Raw genomic sequence first — 20,581 nt, forward strand, 5'->3', positions numbered from 1 at the left:
TGAAGTAAGTAGCGATGACCACCAACCTCCATACACAAATACACAAATACAAAATTCTGCAAACATTTCTCAGAATGAATTATGTATTAAAATCTATGTTACTGATAAAATATGAATGATGCTCTATAGTTTTTAATTAGGCTTCATCTCATACATACTGCTGTTAAAAGTAGAGATTGGGAATAGTAAAAATAACACAAAGAATTGGAGGTATACAAATGAATCACCAGCAGCCATGGTTGGAACTAATACCCTTCCAGCCTGCTGAAATTTTAAAATATTAGTCATCCAAATCAAATAAGTGTGACCCATTACCAACACCCTTTTTAGTATTATTGAGCTGTCTGCAACAATCACTTGTCTTTTTACAACGTAAAAGCGATTTTCACTTGGTCTTAAGTTTAAGACTTGCAACTTCAGTTCAGTTCAGTACTAGGGTAATATATGCTGCCTTTTAATTTAAATCATGACACAGCAAAAATAAACAGATAAGAACAAACGATATGTGTTAATCAATGTTTATGAAAGGAGCGGTTGGCAGGTACAACTCAGTGGTCATGTTTTGTAAAACGAATATAGTGCTTAAAGGGAAGAATATATCCCCAATAGTAGCATGAATATCAGTTTAAACAGACTATGGCTTCAGATCGTGATTTGCTGGCAGTAAACGAAGAATAGTTAAGCCACTGGACAAACCTGACATATAACGCTAAACCGTGGTTTAATAAATCATAGTGCTGTACTTAAACCAGGCCTAACAGGTTTTGCAAAGTATGCTTCTTCATAACTCTCAACCACAGAAGCTAATGATTATATTATCATACTGGATCAAGCTTCTCAGGCAGAAACATTATCACAAATGTTTGGGCTACTGGAGCAAGAAAAATGAGTATATTCTGGTAAGCAGGCAATGAACTTCATTTTCTTTCCCTCAATTCCCTCAACACCGCAGGTGAGGAACTAGAAAAGAGGAAACACATTTTAATAGAGGAAGTAAAACAGCACTGCCCAGCTTTCTTGTCTGTCCAGTTCCTCTTTAATGAGTCAAATTTTAACCTCTGGTTTACTGTTGAAGAACCAGAAGTTGACTGTCTCTCTACAAAATTCCTTTATTGTACCACAGCACCACAAAAAATCATAATAATCAAAAGGTGCCATGCTAATCAATGTATATACCGAAACGTGGCTTCTTTCCTAGATGTAATACTAGCAGGACTGACCTTACTATGTGGCATGGTCACTTTGGGGTGCTAACTAGGGCCAGGGCCTTTTCAGTACTGGCCCCGACTTGGTGGAAAGCTCTGTCACAAGAGACTAGGGCCCTGTGGGAATTGACATCTTTCCGCAGGGCCTGCAAGACAGAGCTGTTCCGCCTGGCCCTTGGTTTGGACTTGGTGTGACCCTTATGTTTCCCTCCCCTTATGGTTTTGATCTATGGGCTACTTTTAAAATGAGGCTACATTTAAATTGCATTTTAACCTGTATTTTAAATTGGTTCCCCCCCCTATTACGGTTTGTTTTTATTGTAATTTTACTGGACATGGGTAGCGCTGTGGGTTAAACCACAGAGCCTAGGACTTGCCGATCAGAAGGTCGCCGGTTCGAATCCCCGCAATGGGGTGAGCTCCCGTTGCTCGGTCCCAGCTCCTGCCAACCTAGCAGTTCGAAAGCACGTCAAAGTGCAAGTAGATAAATAGGTACCGCTCCGGTGGGAAGGTAAACGGCGTTTCTGTGTGCTGCTCTGGTTCGCCAGAAGCGGCTTAGTCATGCTGGCCACATTACCCGAAAGCCGTATGCTGGCTCCCTCGGCCAATAAAGCAAGATGAGCGCCGCAACCCCAGAGTCGGCCACAACTGGGCCTAATGGTCAGGGGTCCCTTTACCTTTTAGCCGCTCTGAGCCCGGCTCTGGCCGGGGAGGGCAGGGTATAAATAAATAAATAAATAAATAAATAATGACAAATTGTCAGTTGGTGGCAGGAGACATCAGGCTGCAAGTGGGATAAATGGATTGAGGTAAGTTAATGGTATATGACACAAAATTCAGGAGACAGTAGCGTACCACACGCTTGGCCTAGAAGTAAGCTTGGTGGCCTGGACTCATTCTAGTGTAGAAATCTCCCTGCCACAACAGGAGCTGCTTCTGCTGGGCAGTCACGTTTATCCTCCGATCCAGCTCAACATGAGTCAGCCGAGAGAAGTGGAACTGCATGTAAACCAAGGACGCAGGGAACAATGGATCAGATTGCTTTTTCTCAGGCACCTTAAGAGCACTGGAAGCTGAGTCAGACCATTGGTCCATCCAGCTCACTATTGTCTACATTGACTGGTAGAGCCTCTCCAGGATATTAGACAGGGATCTCTCTCAGCCCTACCAGGAGATGCTGGAGATTGAACCGGAGTCCTTCTGCATGCAAAGCAGATATACTATCACTGACATAACCTTCCCCCAATTCAGCCTTGTACTTTAACTGAATGGAAATGTAGGCAAAGGTCTTCTGAAGAAACCTTAATTACCAAGGTCCATGTCCGGGAGCTTAGTCATGGTGTCACTATGGCTGACGTGGTGCAATTTTCTTTTTGCAACTTAGCTTATTGTCACTAAATTCGTTGTTTTGCTCCAGTTCCTTCTAGTGCCCAAGGACGTTGCTGTTCTTTGGATATGGGCCGTTGCTGGCACACTCTTTTTTTTTTTTTTGCAGTTTGTCCTTTCATTCATCCTGAAAAAGCTATGTCACTGCTGTTCAGGGACATTAGTATACGGATATCAAAAGCAGTTCTTTCCATCATAACAGCTGTGTGAGGGATGGATGGATGGCACTGAGTCACTTGGCTGGCTAATTAAGGGCTTAACCTTAAAAGAGTTTTCTTAAGGATCTGACTCAGCTTTATATTTAGGACGGCCAAAAATCCACATGATTTTAAAGTTCCAGGGAATTATTTTGGCCAACATTACCAAACTTTTAAGTGGGACTCAATAAATAGACTTCAACAAGTCTTAGCAGATGAAAAAGTTTCTCGTTTTTATATGGATGGAGATTCATTCAGTTCCTAGAGCTGAAAATGAACGGTAAAAATTAAAAATAAAGTGGGGCCCCAAATTGTCATGTCATATTGCCCTGCAAACATTCTGATATTCAGGTTGTAAAATGTGGTATTTGAATTTTTAATTGTGGTGGGTTTGGGGTTTCCCCCCTAGTGGATGGTCGAAATTTGACCAAAACTCCAAGCTGAAAAATATATAGAATTACTCTGACTTTTGAGAGACTGACAGTCCACATCTACTCAGAAATAAGTTCACTGAGCTTGATTGGGCTTGCTCTCGTGTATAGGATTGTGCTTTTAAGCAGCAACAGGGAACTATTCTTCCTCTGCAACAAATCAGACTTACTCAAGTGATGCACTTTAGCTAGATTGTGCCCAACTGTCACACAGCTGCAAGCACTGTATCCTCACAGGATGTGAACGGCTATGCTAAGATTGTTCTAAGGAAGTGCCTTACCTGCAGAATGCATTTTTACAGTCTGTACTGACAAACCTCCCAGTGTAATCTGTTAGCTGTGATAACGAAGAACTCATTTCATGGAAGACTTCGTTTCTACACCAGAACTAATGAAAATGTTGGCCTCTCCTTGGCACATTACTTGATGCTGTTAAGACACAGTGTAAGTAATAATGTTGACTCTGGACTCTTTGTGCCATGATTGGGTGAAGAGAGCTTTTGGGGCAAATGCTACAACCAGTGAAATTCTGGCTTGGGTAAAAAGCTGAAGAACAAATTTACAACATCATTCTGTGGCTTATAGAGTTGTAAAATCATTTTGCTGGGTGCCAGCTGCATAAATATGAACTGCTTAACCCTAAAAGGGAAGATTAATCCTTAATCAATATTAATACACTGGCTGCAGGCCTCAAATGCACCACACCTTCTGCTAGGCGTTTGCTTCAAATCCACTCCCAAACACAGGAACACATTCAGAGAATTTCACATCCCAATAATATGAAATCCCAACAATATCCCTATTTGCTCCAACCACTCTCCCTGTAACCAGAAACCCTGCATTATCATGGTTATTGATTGTTGGCAGGTTTGTAAGTGTGCTCAACTGAACATGCTTAGAAATACAACTCTTCTGACTTCCCTGCTCAATGCAGGAAAGTTGGAATTAGAATTGGCTGGTGTGTGCAGTGGAACTGGGGCAGGCCAGCATATTCCCTTCATACACATTGGCTAACAGCAAACCATTGATTGAATGTAATGGCTTTGGATCCCAGTAATAAAAATCTGTATGCATAAATGCTATTCATTCTTTTTCATGTGGTCATTAAATTTGCAAATGTTTTGAATCGCTCTCGATTGTGAAAGGTGCTTTGTGATCTACATCTTATGAATCTGCATGGGTTGAATATGAGGCAGTGATTTACCTAAGACCACCCAGCAGTGGTCCTAATAATTTGGCAGTGCAATAAATTTATCCAAATATCCTAGGGTAAATAATATTCAGTGGCTTTGGTTTTCACACTTTCTACAAATTAAAGTTTCAACGCTGACTTGGCTTCCTGGCAATTCCTGAACCTCAGCCACTGAACCTTTGCAGAAGATTCATGTGTTTGTGTGGGTTACTGGCCAATCACAAGTTGCCTCACTACTGTCTTACATGAACTAAGAATGTGCTCTGGAACATTCCCAAAGGCCACATATTTCAAGTGGATAGAAACAGCAGTGGACAAGCTCATTTTTTTCAAGGAAGGTTGTCTAACTGATACATCTAAGAGCTTCCTGGAAAACCACTAGGGCAGGTAGACCCATGGCTTTAAAACAGCTTTCCAGATATGCAACATGTTCAGCCATTTGCTTCAAATATAAAATCACTTTAATTAAACAGTGCTATGGAAGCTGGATAGGATGATCTACAGCCTGCTGCACATAAGTATACATTTCCCCTCGCCCCAGACTATTTTCCCCACACAAGACCAGTAGGACTATTACACATTTTTAATACGTTATGGTACATTATCCTTCAATTTAATGTTTTGGAAACACATCCATTCATTTTATATTCCTTAGAGCTGCACAAATTTCAACTATGTCCTTTACATTGCATGTTACTATCCTCTTAAGCAATGTAATTCTGCTTTCTGCAGAAGCACTATAAAATGACTAGTTTGCATGAAACTTGGTGTTGTTTTTTTGAGGGAGGGAGTTCATTCATGTTGTTGATTACGCATTCACTGCCACAGAAAGTCTGAATACAAATGATTCCCATTAAATAATATCCAGTAATGTATTTAATATAGGCAGAAATAATTATAATTTCAGATAAAACATAACTTTCACAACTAATGATGCCAGTAGGACTTCTTACAAGTAACGGGTTTCATTCCAGTGTACTTTGTTTTTTAAAATGAAACTTTAAAAGCAGAACTGAAATCCTGCATCTGGTAACTTCAGAGAAACTAATTATGTGTAACTGGGCATTAAATTCTGAAAAATAACAAGAGCTGCATCTTAAGTTCACAAAAAAAAGAGTGCAAAGGAGTTAGCAAGGGCTGAGCGGCATCATAATATTAGTCAGAGTGAAAACTAGAAAGAATTTGAAACTGCCACTCTGCATCACTGAAACTGAAACATTTTGAAATCATTCAATATTTTATTTAAAAATAAATGCAGGCTCAAAATTTCATTTTACTGTATTGAAGAATACACACATACACACAGATATATATAATATGAAATAAATGTTTATGCACCATTTAGAGTTTTCTGAGTAGTGAATGCAGTTACAGGTGATGGAAGCTACTGTGACATTCCAAGGAAGACTTGACAAAATAAAGAGATGGTGTGAGGCATCAGAATGCATTGCAACATCTTGGTTAGAGCCCTCTGCACCTGCTTCAGCAGATGGAATGGAATTATTAAAAGAAACGACATGGCAATGAATACAAGAGTATTCCCTCAGGGGCAAAGATGTTTTGAAATTAAGTTGACACATTTTTATGTTATAAATTAAAAGGGAGGTGCTCTCAAGGAGCCTGTACTTTTATAGCCTCAATGTAAACTTACTGCTCTCCGTGGTGTGTTATTGTAATGCAAGGGAGCACACTTTGGCCTGCAGATACAGATGCACTCTAAGATAAAAGCACCACCTAGCCAGTTAATTGCCCAAGCTATGCATGTGTGCGTATGTAGAAGAGGCAAGCAAAGGAAAGGCTCTCCTTGCCTTGTTCCATCTCACTCATCACCAACTTTGTATTTGTGCAGTTTTAAGTATATGTTGGTATACGTGTGCAGGTGTGTGTGTTTTTATGTGCCTACATGAGAATTTATCTACAAGTGTGTGAGCAGCACTTGCATATTTGAGCCAAATGTCAGAATCCACATTCATCTGCAGTGCAGGTAAGATGTCTTGTAAGGGGATTTCTTTTTGGAGCAGTGTATGAAAGCGAAGTCTTCCTGCTCAACCAGACCTTAGTGCAAGCCCTTTGTTTCCAGCAATACCCTCCCGAGGTATATTGATGCCTGAAGCAGAGTCCAAAGGGTGGCTTACCCAACTAGGGCCTTCACATTAAGAAGACCTGCATCTCAGTTCACACATCAATTCCTGCCTTCAATTCTGCCGCCCTCATATTACCATGTGAAGCAAGTTGTTTCACCCTGCTTGCATTATTGTGCAGCCCAACATGTGCCATTAGCTGCAACGTTAGATAATTCCTTTGATTTTGGCAGCTAAGTAAAGTTAGCCTGGGTCAGTGTTTAGTCTGAGAACTTTGGGCAAGTTGCCCTCCCTGAGCACTAACCTTATGTCCCCCACCCCAAAGAGCTAACCATGGGCCAGTATGCACAAATGGGAATGGGTGGTAAGGATTGGTGGGTAGGGGTACACTTTCATCTGCCCAGTATTCTGTATGCTACTGAAAAGAAAGGCCTCTGGACCCCAATGTTGGGGCAGGGCTCAGAGACACTGTAAATGTTCTCTTCTCAGGGCTTGGCCGTTGTCTTCTTCTTCTTCTTCTGAGCAATGCCAGCAGATGTGGAGTTTATTCCCTAGCAACTGTTTTTAGCATTGTAGCCCAGATCATGTTATGCTGCTCTTTTTTGTTGTTTAAAAACTATACATGCTAGTGAAATGTTTTTGTTTTAGGAAACAACAATAACCCTCTTTATTTTAGTAAGTGTAAGTGCTATTCAGATTGAATTCCTTTCTATTAGTTACAAGTCGTGGCCTATTTCTACAATAAGCAGGGGAGAGTTTCAGTGGGTGGAAGTTTTGAGCTCTCACTACCATTAAAGCAGCTACTATTGTTAGTGAGATACAGTCAGATTATATCAACACTTCCAAGCACAGTAAAAGATTTACTATATATGTTCTCTTTTAAAAGACTGAGTTATACAAATATTCCATATACTGAAGAACAAATGTAATTCAAAACATTTTGAGACAGCCAAGAGAGATCAAATTTTTCTTACAGAAACAGCAAGCTGAAGATTGGAAATAATTTCCCCTAGACAAGAAATGAGAATTTCACCAAAGTGCTGAAAGCTATTCTCTCAGGAAATAACACATTTTGAAATAAACACTGAAGGATGAAGTTCTTCCTTTACATCTACACAGCAGATCTAAACGCTTTGCCTCCTATTCCCAGGCTATATGAAGCTTATGCTTAAACCAAGTAAGATTTAGTTTCTCTGAAGGGATGAAGATATTTTTAAAGCCCTCTTTTAGCTGATTTTTATTCACACTTGTCAGAATGAAATTCCATAAACTGTTTTTGGTAATGCATTCAAGAGAAACAGAAGCACAAAAAGGGATGAATGCTGAAGTCCCTAAAAATGTACTGGTAAGTGATTTACCTTTACTTCATATGAATTTATATAGAAATACTTGATATTACTTGACTAGTTTATGGTGGAGTCAAAATTGTTAGGGTACTTAACCCACACATTCAAAAATGTGCAATTGGCACATGCAAGAAAGGGCTAAAAACAAGTGATTTGTACACTGCTTCCTTTTACAAAGTTTTTTATTTATGATTTTCATTTATAACAAACATTTCAACAAAACTAATCCTTACATATCAAGCCTCAACTTCCCTCCCCCTCTTTCTGTGATTCTTTAAATTTACTCCCCCCCCCACTGCATATCCTCATTTGTATGCTGTTTCCTTGCTAAGGTGGAAGCACAAAGTGTATCTCTGAATTGTTAGAAAAATGCAGGTTTATACATATAGGTATCAAACATTCCTATGTGAATTCATTTGTGTAAGCACCACAGTTGAATACAATGGAACTTACTTCTCAGTGAATATGCATAGATTGCACTGACAAGAGTCTAGGGGGGTGGGGAGCAAGGCCAAATTCTACACACACACAAACTAGCCCTTGTTCTGCCTTCCCAAAGCTGACTGAGCCGGGTGCCAGGTTTTGGGATGGAGGAACAAGGGTGTAGCATGGTCTCAAGAGCCCCCCTACCTCCTTCCCAAAGCTGGGAAAGTGTAAACTAGGCTTTGAGAAGGAGCTGTGAGGACTCTAGGACCCTTGTGCCTCCTCCCCAGAGCCCAGTGCTTCACTTACCTGGTTTTGGTCTAGGACACCATAACACATGGAAATGTGAAAATGGCACTCTTTGACATCTAACGGTCAACATCTGTGGTATCAACTGTATCTCACAGTAAACGGATTTCTTGTTATGGTGAATTCTTAACTCCAAGAAAGCAACATTAATATCACAGATTATGTTTTATATGAAAACATTTCCCCCTTCCTTAATCACCCTTTTGGCACTTTGTTCTAACTCTGGGTTGTTGTGAAGCATTGCTTCAAAGTGCCCTTTTTGAATTCACACACTATTAACTTTGGTGGGCGAGATCGAGTAACAAGAGACATTGGAAAAAACAACACATGCTGCTCTATGGGGAGCAGTGAAACTTGTGCAGTGCACACTTCTAAAGTTGCCCTGCTGAATTTAGTGGGGCTCACTTCCAACTTGATGCGCAGGAGACCTCAGCCATTGATTGACAGGCAGACCTAGGGTGATTTCTGCGGCACACAAGGTTGTGCATGTCTGTTTCCTCAGAAGTAGGCAATGCTGAGAGTTCGTTTGGGTTTTACTCCCCAGGGCATGTCGACAGGATGGCAGCCTGATGTCGCCTGGAACAGATGGGAGGGAAGGAAATGTTGAAAACTGACGTGCTAGTTTTGCTCGGGAAGCAAGCCCACTTGACCTCAGCGGCACTTACCTCTGAGCAAAGGCGCCCGAGGTCGAGTTGCTTTGCTGCGTTTTTCTTGCCCCCGCAATCCTAATGCGAAGCCCTGCAGGCTGAGTGTGCCTGGGAAGAGCGTCAAGACTTAACTCTGAGCATATGTGTTTAGGATTAAACTGCGCGCGGAATCTGAACCAGTACGATCGCCGGGGTGGGGTAGGTAGGCCTGGTAACACGCTACTGAATCCGGGGTGGGGGGCTTACTTCGGAGCAAAGAAACACGCAGAAGTCCCCTTACGTAACACTCCGTATCCAGACTCCCCCCGAGGCGGTGCCTATTCCTATTCCCATGAGCCTCCCTTGCCTCAAAAACCGGATACATTTCCTTGTCTCTATCATACCGCCCCCCCCCCCGCCGGCCTCCTCGGTCCTCTTTCACCTGCTTTCCTCACTCCCACAGACCCCCGTATACTTTCCGGAGACGAAGTTCCTTTGGCTCTCTCGGCCCGATTCATGAATCACAGTCGGGGGAGGGAAGGGGGGAAAAAACACTCCCCCCCTCAGCGCCGGAAGTCCTCCTCCGTCCTCTTATTGGCCTATATCCTTATCAGTCAGGAACTGGAGGACCAACAAACTGCCCCCCTCCTCCCCCGCCCCCAGAATTCTTAAAGTTGGGCGGGGTGGGGGGGGGAGCCTTACCAAGTTGTCAGCTTGGACTTTTCTTTCCTCCTCCTGACTCCCCCCTATTAGCAGTCGCGCGCTCACCTTTGATTGGGTAATGTCAAGGGAATTGAACCTTAGCACCGTTAGAGAGAGAGAGAGAGAGGCGCTCCCCTCCCCTCCTCCCTCACAGTACGCAGGCGCGGTGCCGCCGGCTGCACGAGCTCTTTGCCCACTCGCTCGCCTCCTCCCGAGGAGGGCTCGGCTGCGGGCGGGTCCTAGCGCCGCCCGGCCCGGCCCCTCGAGCGCCGCCCCCGCACGCCCCTCACCGGGGCAGAGCGATGAGCGAGGGCAGCGGGGCTGCTGCTGCTGCTGAGGAGACGGCGGCGGCGGCGGCGACGACGACGGGCCCGCCGGGACGGATTAGCCCCCCATGTTTCCCCGAGGAGCCCCAGCGACGGCACAGACTGTGGTGGGGAGCGGCGTCCCGTCCTCTTTGTTGGCTGTGCTGCTGCTGCTGCAGTCCTCGCCCCTGAGGCTCCGGGTGGGGGACGAGGCTTCGAGGAAGGGAGAGTGCCGCTGCTGTTGCTGCAAGGGACAGAAAGCGCCCGACGAGCAACCGGAACCAGGAAAACTGCTGGGATTTAATACGGCGGGCTGCGCCGCCGAGGGATGGCGTGTGCCTGAAGGAGGACGGGAGGCTCCGCGAAGAGAGGGAACAAAGTGAGGGGGCCAGAGAGACGCGTCAGGGGCTGCTTCTTGGGGGTCCTCTTTCTTCACCCCCGACCCCTCCGACGTTCGCTGCTGCTTGAAACTGACCTTGGAGAGAGTTGGGATCTACAAAAACTAGCAACGTTTTCCTTTGGATTTTCCTTTCCCCCCACCTCTTTTTCCCCCCTTAAAAACCACACTTTAAGAATACATATCTACAAATATCGCTCAAGGTTTCTAACTTGTAGGTATATTGAATATAGCTGGCATAAGAGATTTTATTGTATTTGTTTATTTTAAATCCCCACCCCACCCAGCCTTGGTGTTTGGGAACTTGCCACTTGAAAACAACCACCACCAGTGCCTTGGTTAGGTATTGGGTGTTGTGTGGCCCTTGCAAACCATGTGTGGAGATTAATCATTTATCTGTGAGAGCATGTAGGAGGGAGACAAAGCATGAACTTAAAAAAACGGAGGAGAGTGTTTATCACTGTTCACCAGTGACTTTAAATTTTGAAGGTATTAAGGAAGTTGATGGGTAAAATTAGTGGTGTGGGGTTGTTGGTTTTTTTGTAAGATTGTTAAGGCGGTATATTTCCATAAGTTGTGCTAAGGTACCGTCAGTGACTGTGTATGACGTGATCCATCAAATATCATTTCCTTCTGACTAAAAGTTACCATGGGTGGGTGATGGGAGGGGGGCTTATAGTCAAAAGTTAACCTGGTCTTTCACTATACTGTGTGTTTGCCCTTTGGTGATTAGCTGAAGGTGGGGTGTGGGTGTCAGTTTGGGTGAGGAGATTTCATGATATTATACATTACTCTTCTTTTTCTTACAACATTAAGATCCCAGATGGCCAATTCCCTCAACGGCCGGAACCCAGGTGGCCGAGGAGGAAACCCCCGCAAAGGGCGTATTCTGGGCTTCATTGATGCTATTCAGGATGCAGTTGGCCCCCCCAAGCAAGCAGCTGCTGATCGCAGGACTGTAGAAAAAACTTGGAAATTAATGGATAAAGTGGTGAGTCTGTCAGTTGAGTACCAGAAAATAGTCAAGACTATTTATATGTGTACATGTATGGTCAGATCAGTTTGTGTCCTTGTTTGGAAAGAGTGAGTGTTTTCATATTTATGGCAGATCCCCATTTAACCGTGGCTCATGTTTTCTCCTTAATACAGAAGAGGGAAAAATACATTTGTTTTAAATGTACCTTTTGATAAGCACAGTTCTTTAAATAGTAGAGATTTGTAGGGTTGTGAGTAAGCAGCTTGTTTCCTGTGAACCAAATGTTCTTTGGTTCCCCACTGGAGCATGTTGTTACAATATCTTCTTGAAAATGAAACTTCAGTTAAGGTAATCAAGTTGTGAAGCACTCTTATGTTAATCATATGCATGCAGTTCAATTTGCAGTTTAGGGGAATAAAAAAAAACCCAGCTTTCTCTCGTAGGAATGAACAAAATTTAATGGCCTTGGCTTTCAATTTTAATGGTTCCTTAAAATGTATTATGTGATTTCTTGAATAGTTATTGGAGAGTTGTTTACCATGGAGGCATGGTGTACGAATCAAAAATTATCTGTTAACCTGTATCTGAATTGGAATCACTTATTTTGTTAAATATTGCTGTAGAATAGTTAACACGTTTAGTCATTGCAACTTCTACTAAGTTGCATGCAACATCCCTTTTCTCACTGCAGAAAAATATGGTTCATTACTAAGGCAACAGGACAGATATTTAATTAAGTGTGCAGCATTGGCTATGAGGATGATTGATGGCTTTCTTTTTAATCCTTCACAACTGAACAAGCAACATCAGTTGGCATTAAATTCTTAAAACAAAAGAATAGTCTTTACTCATGGCTTTATGGCTGATATTTCACCTACAATGAATATATGAAGTTTCTATATAGGTAAAGAATATTATTGTACATAACTAGGTGGAATTCTTACAACTTTGAATTGAACGTTTATTGAGAGAGCAATAGAACTTTCATTTGACAAGCAGTAAATGTCTCTATGAAGATGCTTAAACAGCCACAACTGATTCTTAGGCCTTTTACAATTATTATCAAGCCTTAACTTGGAATTCAAGACTAATGTATTGCATAAAAGTCGCACATTTGATTCCTGGTGTTGAAGTCTAGAAATAAACTTCTTTGGAACTCAAGTTTTGATTGTTTGTGTTGCCAGCCTAGAGATTTCAGAACAACTTTAAAGGTTACTACTACTGCTAAGACTGGCAGTAATTCAGGCTAAAGTGTGTGCCTATAATACCTTATCTACCTACCTGATTAGGGCAAGTTACTTTAGTCTCAGTTTAGATATCCTATAGATTTTCCATAATTTATGCGTTGCAAGTTGATCATAAACCCTCTTTTCTTTCTGAAGTTACACTTTGGTGCCTGCTTGATATAGTACAAAATCCATAACATGAGAACTGAGAAAACTGTATTGCTCAGGCTCCAGTGCTATGGACATTACTTGAGACTAACATCTTATACCAGTTCATGTCTACCTTACTATTTGTCAATTTAGTCCAGTCAGTCCTGTCTGCAGTAGCTCTCTGCTTTTTTCAGGTGGTGTCTTTCACTTCATTTGCTATATAATCCTTCTAACTAGAAATGTCAGGGATCATATCTGAAATATTCCGCATAACAAACATGTGCTCTACCATTGATCTGTGGCCATGCTTTCCAGAGTAGCTCCAGTTGGATTCAGTAGAACTTGAGTAAAAAATAGTTAGAGTTGGGCTGCTTAATCCATAATACAAAGCAGACGTCTCTACAAACTCTGTGGATCTTTGTTTTGTGACATACATTGAGGCCATAATATAGACATCCTTATTGTACTGTTTGAGTTCCATGGGTCAGGTTTTTTTTTAATGTATTCAGTTTAAAGATGCTGATATCTTTTTGCTTTTAACATGTTTCTATTAAGTTAAGATTTCATTTTTAAGATTTCATTTTTTTTTACATTCATGTTTCTTCCCAAAAGCCTTCCTGGAGGAAAATGAGGAATTTTTTTAGTTGCCCCTTGCGAACCTAGGTTCATTTATCCCTTGTGCATTGTTTCTATATCTAGCACTGTCACTTCCTCACAGCTTTATCTTGCCAATCTTACTAACCATATTTATCTGATTTCAATGGGACTGATGTCCAAGTAAGGTTTTTTTTAGGTTTATAACTTTAAATAGCAAACCGCCTTGGCATGCCATCTCTATCCTATTTATATAGCAAACTGGTAGTGCTAAACAAACGTATGATGGAAACAATCACAGTTGTCTGGGATATATGTGCAGTTAGTGGTGAAGTAGACTGATTAATTTACTGAATTATACTTGCGTATTTGGTTATAGTAACAACATACTTAAGGTGTTTCTCTGAAGCAGCAATTGTTGCCCCATCCTAAGCACTGATTTGCTGACACTTCAAAAGTAGTATGAATGACCAGTATTAACATAGTATCAGTTCATAGAATGGCTAAATACAGTACTGTAGTTCATTACAGTGGCCCTATCCATACAGCTGTAAGCGAGCCCAGATTTAGTTACAGTACTTGTGTCTGTGTGCTGTAGCTGTAATCTAGGAGAACAGGAAGTTGCCTTGTGGGTATAGACTTTAGCAGGTGTGTTCTGAATGGCAAAAAGATACTGTTATTCAGGTCTAAAATTAATGTATTGTTAAATTGTCTATGTAAGTTTTATTTGGACATAACTTCTATAATGCCTTATAACTGGCATTCAGTACAATAGCATTTGGAATGTAAAATTATTAGCAGTATTCATCAGATATAGGGATGTAACCTGAGATTTCTTCTCTAAGTGGTATTAGGTCTAAATCTCAGAAAGCTTTCTAATGTTGTTTTCTTGTTTCAGTTACTATGCAAACTGTGAAGGATATTATTGTTTACATCATTACTGCTTGATTTTTAAAAGCCTTGCTACAATGGCTTGTATCCCTTTAATTTATGGAAGTTCGTGAAAGAAAAGTTTCCTCATTCCTCTGTCTCTTCCAGAGGACTCCCCTGCCAACAGTGACAAGGGAATTGTCACAAATTGACTTCTTTAAGTTAACTTATTTTAGGGCCCAAGCCAATGTTTTTGCCCACGAGAGTATAGGGTCTGTTTTACAGAAGGCTTTAGGAAGTCTAGATGCTATACCTTCCCCCACCCCCCTCTTCCATTGGTTAAGTGTCCTCAGTTGGATCTTAATGTATCCCATTTAAGCTTTTGTCAGTTAATCACATTTTATCTCCAGATTAAATTAAAGTATACCAGACAGGATGATGTCATGATGTTAGAATCCTGTTATTTGTATCTAGAGTTGAGTATTTGGTACTTGTAGTGGAGAGGATGCATTTGAACAAACTATTCAGCCATCTTTTGTGTTAGCAGATGGCAAAGGGATGTTTTTTCATAGTTGAAATAAATACTAGATTGTAAAAGCATTTCCAAAATTAAATGCAGCTTATGATTTGATCCTGCAATGCAGTTCTTGCAACAAAATTCTGTGGAGGAAAATACCAGAGACTGCTCAATATGATGAGGTTGTTTTTGTGATTAGAGTCTAACTGGCCCAAGTACAATTGTAGCACTCAGCCATATAAAAAAAGCCATGGTAACTCTTATTACGCCCACCCTTTGAAAGTTCTTTTTTTTTTTTTAGTAAGATCATTAGCTTGGTTTGCACAATATGGTAAACAGAACTGTGGCTTCCTGGGGTCACATAAATGCAAGGGCTCCCAAATAGGAATTCACACCCGCTTTGGTCATCTCCAGGACTTTTTGTTGGCACATTGAGCTTAGTAAGTGTTTGGTTTAGTAGGTTTTCCAAACCGAGGCTTGTGTTTAAGCTTTCTCCTAGCTATAGCATGTGATTAGTTGGAAAGAGTTTAAGCATACTAACCTGCATCTTCTTCTTATTATTCTTCATTAAATTTGTATACTTCCCTTCCCCGGGAGATTCCAATGTAAAAATACAAAATGAAAACATGAAATATATAATAAAACAAACAAAACCCCCCCAAACACATTTAAAAGAGCATAGAATGTTAATAAGCCAAAGGCTCAGTGCAGGGAGGAATAAAGTGGTTGTGGCTCCAAGTTTCTCTCTAGGAATCCACATGTTTGTGTGGTCCTGGTAATGGTAAGCTGTAGTTTCACATAGCATGTGTTGCGAATGAAGCCTTTATGCCAAATTTGGGGAAATTTGGCTTATTCTACCAATGCTTAGTTAAGCAAAAGCAGAATCATGTTTGCTCCAAATATAGTTAGATTAAGCTACTCACCCCCCACTACCTTAGATAAGGGGGCACATCAGATTTTACAGAACTGAAAGTGGAAGCTTTTAAACTCCTTCCCATGTGTGTGGCACATGAGGGTAAGGCTTGCTATGGTTCGTTTTCAGCCACATAGTGCCAAATGCTTCTCTGGTTTGGAGCTGTATTTAAAAGCCTGTTATTTATCGTCCAGATGATCTGATAGCTAAGCACAAGTTTGTTGCATATTCTACAAAAAATCAGTATACAAATTAAAATGATGGTTTATCTTTTAAATATCTAAATAGTCACTATGCAGTTTTTCTGTATATATTTCATTCCAAGCGTTTCAAAACAAAAATGACAGATTATTGTCCATAGCTCCATATTGTTTTTGGTGGTGATAGTGGTGGAGATAAACATCCCTAGACAACTTTGGAGGCAGTGTTTGGAACTCTTGGAAGCTACACAAATTATTGTTCATTTCAGTACCTTATTATGTAAGTAGAAGGTAATGGGCATTGATTGTGCTGCCTGAATTTGATTGGATTCAGTAAGTTTGTATCCAGTGCTACAAGTTTGTGTCCAGTGCTACGTTCTACATGTCAGACAGTATAAATCTATATGGATGGCAAATGTTGAGCTGTATAATGTGAAATAAACAAATTGCATACACTTCATAGGAGAGGCTAATTACAGTTTGAAAAGCCACTTGGATGTTTTGTTTGTTTATTTAAAATATTTATATCTTGCATTTCTGCTTGACATCTGGCCTCCAGGCTGGATGACAATAAAAGAAAGCTAACACACAGTGTAAGAATAGGGGATGGCTACAGCTCAGTGGTAGAGCATCTGCTTTGCACACAGAATTCCTGGTTCTATCCCTGGCCTTTCCAGGTAGGGTTCAGAATACCCCTGACTGAAAGACTGAAGAGCTATCTAGATAGAACTAGATAAACCCAGCATTCGAAACTCCCATTGTTCTAGGCGCGTTTTGAGACCGGGAATTTCATAAACGCGAGCAGTTTCTGAGTTCAGGGTGCAGTACTGCGCCCAAGATTTCAGATTAACATTTGCCACTGTTACTTAGAAGTAAATCCCAACCAAGTTCAATGGGCCTTCCTCCCAAGTAAAACGTGCATGGATTGGGGACCTAAAAACTTTCTTTTCTTTTAAACCCAACATATTTTGTTTAGGTTTAAGTTGTCTTGTTTAATGTACTTTTAATGTATGATGTGCTTTTAATTTGAAATACAGTAGCCAGTTATCTACCTCACACTCTCAGAAATTTTGGAGTGGGATCATTGGAGGACCCTTAAATCTTAGGTTTGCAAACTGAACACTCAAGGTGGGTGTCTCTGCCATCAGTTGTAGAGGCCTTTAATATGTGTTCATTTTGGTGCCAAAAATATATATTTATATGAAGGAAAGGGAGTGTAGGGAGAATCCAGGGCTTGTCTGCAGAGTGGTAGGAAAGGAGGACCTTTTTCTGCCTCCCCACTTCCAGCCACTTTCTGAAGATTCGAGAAGGAACCCTCTTAGGAGTATTGGGGGGGGGGCAGGAGGGGAAGCATGGCTTTGTTTTTTGAAGTCTTCAGATGAGGACTAGACCACGTGAAAAATGAACATAAGATTTTAGCTGCAGTTCATTCATTTTCAGCTTTGTATTCTTGTTATAAAAAAGTGCACCTAGACATTCTGTTGTTGAGCCCATAACCTAGGTTTAAGGTGCCATTTAGCTCCTAGCTTTCATATCTCAGTTTCTAAACTGGATAGACCAATGATTTGACTAGGGTATGATGTAAAATATCCAATCCCACCGTGCTCAGATATTGTTGCTGCTGCTAATTCCAGTAGGAGACTATGTTTCCACTGTGGACACTACAGAATATTTAAAGAAGAGTAGCTGGAGGAGTTGTGTGTTCAAATTTCACACTTAAAAGTTAGAAATGGAGCTCTGAGAGTGTATTATCTATGACTGGGTTGCTGCTCAGTATTTTGTTAGTAGATGAAGTAAGTGCTTCAGTCGTTTACATTTTTTCCAGCAATGACTTAGCATTTTCAGTTTGGGATGGAGTTAGCCCTTTGGAAGAATGGTTTAAGGTAGAATGCTTCAGAGGTCCCATTATTACTATTATTATTAGTGTAAGGTGGCACATGCACTCCCCTCCAGCTCCATTTAACACTGTGAGGTAAGTTAGGCTGAGAGATATTGTGAGTGGCTCAAGGTTACCCAGTGGGCTTTGTGGCTCTGTGGGGATTTGCACCTTGGTTCCCCACTCTAACCACTACACCACACTGGCCTGGAACAAAGATCCTCATAGAAGCCTGGTCAGGCACTCTCAATCCTCATAATGTCTGAAGCAGGTGCTTGCAGCTTCAAATATTGTGGTTCTTCTCCCTCAAAAGCTCAATATTGTAATTTCACAGAACCAGATATTTGACCCTTGCTAAGATTTTAACTGGCCAAATATTTATTTCCTGCATAATTTTGTTGTAGTCAGGAAAATATTTATCACTTGTTGCATGCATGTTGTTGTTTAATTTCATATCACTTAAAGCACTAGGTACTTACTAGAAAAGAAAAACCCAACCAGTAAAAGTTAATGAACACTTACTACCAGAATAAATGTTTCCTCAGTTTGGAGCATGTTTTGTAATTGGTAACTAAGCTACAGTTGAATGGGTCAGCTTTTTTATTGCAATAACTGATGGCTTCTTGCTTATTGTTAATGCATATATGTTAATGCATATATTTGTGGTGTTGGACTATCCTCATAGGACAGGCATAGGTAATCTCTGGCCCTCCAGATGTTTGGGACTACAATTCCCATCATCCCTGACCACTGGTCCTGTTAGCTAGGGATGATGGGGATTGTAGTCCCAAGCATCTCGAGGGCCAGAGTTTGCCTATGCCTGTCATAGGATGTAGAATTAACAGTGGTGTTTTATATATATATTCCCCATTTCATCTTAAGTCTTGATTCAGTCTTGATTTCAGTAGTTTTCTATTTATGCATTCCTGCTGTTGATATCTTTTCACATGTTTACATCGCTAAATTCTTTATTGAAGTTTATGTCAGCAATGGATAGCATCCAGCATTGTTGCATCTTGAATGAAGAGCTGAACTTGTATGAGTACAAGTTCTGTGAATGGTAGCTCCTTTCCTTCATAGTGTGACATCATCAGCTGTTGCCTCATAAATATACTTAAGTCACACCGGTAGTGAAAACAATGTTAAAAGACTGCTAAATTTCCCCCCTAAATTTTAATGTCATTAACCTGGCATCAGTTATGTGTTCTGTTACTTCACTTGATATACAACTCATTGGTCTTGGACACTGCTTCCAATTGTTGCTTGGGATTTATATTTTTCAGTCTTATAAACTTGAATCAGTTCAGAGGTAACAGGAAATCGTTTCCCAGTATAAGAATAAGCTGCAGTGGGCATTGGGTTCACATGCACTCCTCTTCTTTTCTTTCATGTCCACCAGGAAATAGAAAGCATTTGTTCTTGATTTTGAACTAGCCATATTTCCATATGACATCTGAACCAGGATCAAACCATGTTTTCAGCCCCACAAGTTTGGTCATCATGTGGTATTCTTAGTTTTCAAATCAAGATTGGGTTTCCTTGCAGGAATGAAAGAAGAGGTGGGAGGAGGGAGTGTGAAAGCTGTTGTTTTCCTGTACATTTGAAATTAGCTATTTTATGTTCTTCCACGCTACAAATGTCTGCAGCGCATTCCTGACCAAATGGTTCTTGTTTCATCAGCAAAGCTAGGATTGATTGGGACAATATACAATGTTTTGGCTTAAATATATGCTTCCAATGCTGTCTTTGATATACAATAAAGTTTTATCTATTTAGATAATTTATCATTCACGTGAAATTTAATTGTTCTTTGGTTCTAGGTGAGACTGTGTCAGAACCCCAAACTTCAGTTGAAAAACAGCCCACCTTATATACTTGACATTTTACCAGATACCTATCAACACTTGCGACTTATATTGAGCAAGTATGACGACAACCAGAAACTTGCACAGCTCAGTGAAAATGAATATTTTAAAATCTATATTGACAGTCTCATGAAAAAATCAAAACGGGCTATAAGACTTTTTAAAGAGGGGAAAGAGAGGATGTATGAAGAGCAATCACAGGACAGGTAAGAAAACTTTGTTTGGCCAATTGGTCATGGCCAATTCTAGCACAACTTTATTTGTATATTTCAGCAGTATTTGGATACTTAACTATTTGAGGACATAATGTTTATTTTCTGAAAACAGTGACCTGAAGGTCAACTAGTAACTCATTGCATTTTTTTAAATTTCTATAGTATTCATAACTTTTAAGTGAACTTCTGATGCAACTGTTTTCTTATGAAGTCTTACTTTTTATGTACAGTTCATATTGTACAGGAATATAGCCTCTTTAGAGTGCCATAGTTGGAGGTTTGCTTTCATGATGCATGTAAACTAACAGCAGGGTTACCTATCTTTTTGGGCCTATGGGCATATAGCAAACTGGAGAAACAGCTATGGGTTCTAACACACTCTGCAATCAAGCACACACTGCATCCTATTCTATTGGTTTCAATAGAATGCATATTCAAGTCTAATTTCAGTGTGGAGAGAGACCTTGAGGGTAACAGGGAAGGACTCTTGGGTGCCTGTCTCCCTTTGGGAACCATGTTGGTGACCCTGCTTATGCATTTGGAAATTTGAAAGTGGAATGGAGGTAGTTCCATTCAGTA

General features: G+C 40.8%; 2 protein-coding genes across 8 annotated transcripts in view; one reads left to right on the forward strand and one right to left on the reverse strand.

The window, feature by feature from the left end:
- LOC308589694 (uncharacterized protein) overlaps window positions 1-10,654 on the reverse strand; it is a 34,988-nt gene extending 24,334 nt beyond the window's left edge. The window contains exons 1-3 of one of the 7 annotated variants that reach the window (XM_081199112.1): window positions 9,639-9,884; window positions 9,236-9,325; window positions 8,976-9,146 (exon numbers count right to left, since the gene is read on the reverse strand). In XM_081199112.1, the coding sequence (XP_081055238.1) occupies window positions 8,976-9,146; window positions 9,236-9,325; window positions 9,639-9,714 (337 nt within the window). In that variant the 5' untranslated portion in view covers window positions 9,715-9,884. The other 6 variants (XR_014009412.1, XR_014009415.1, XR_014009411.1 and 3 more) reach the window with 6 other exon arrangements.
- Window positions 10,655-10,672: 18 nt separating this feature from the next.
- Window positions 10,673-20,581, forward strand: part of CBLB (Cbl proto-oncogene B) — a 56,125-nt gene continuing 46,216 nt past the window's right edge. The window contains exons 1-3 of the mRNA XM_081198959.1: window positions 10,673-10,814; window positions 11,417-11,591; window positions 19,743-19,993. Coding sequence (XP_081055085.1) covers window positions 11,424-11,591; window positions 19,743-19,993 — 419 coding nt within the window. The 5' untranslated portion in view covers window positions 10,673-10,814; window positions 11,417-11,423. The remainder of the gene's footprint in view (window positions 10,815-11,416; window positions 11,592-19,742; window positions 19,994-20,581) is intronic.

The sequence above is a fragment of the Podarcis bocagei genome (genome assembly GCF_964188305.1).
Source record: "Podarcis bocagei genome assembly, chromosome: 6".
In the NCBI taxonomy this organism is placed as follows: Eukaryota; Metazoa; Chordata; class Lepidosauria; order Squamata; family Lacertidae; genus Podarcis; species Podarcis bocagei.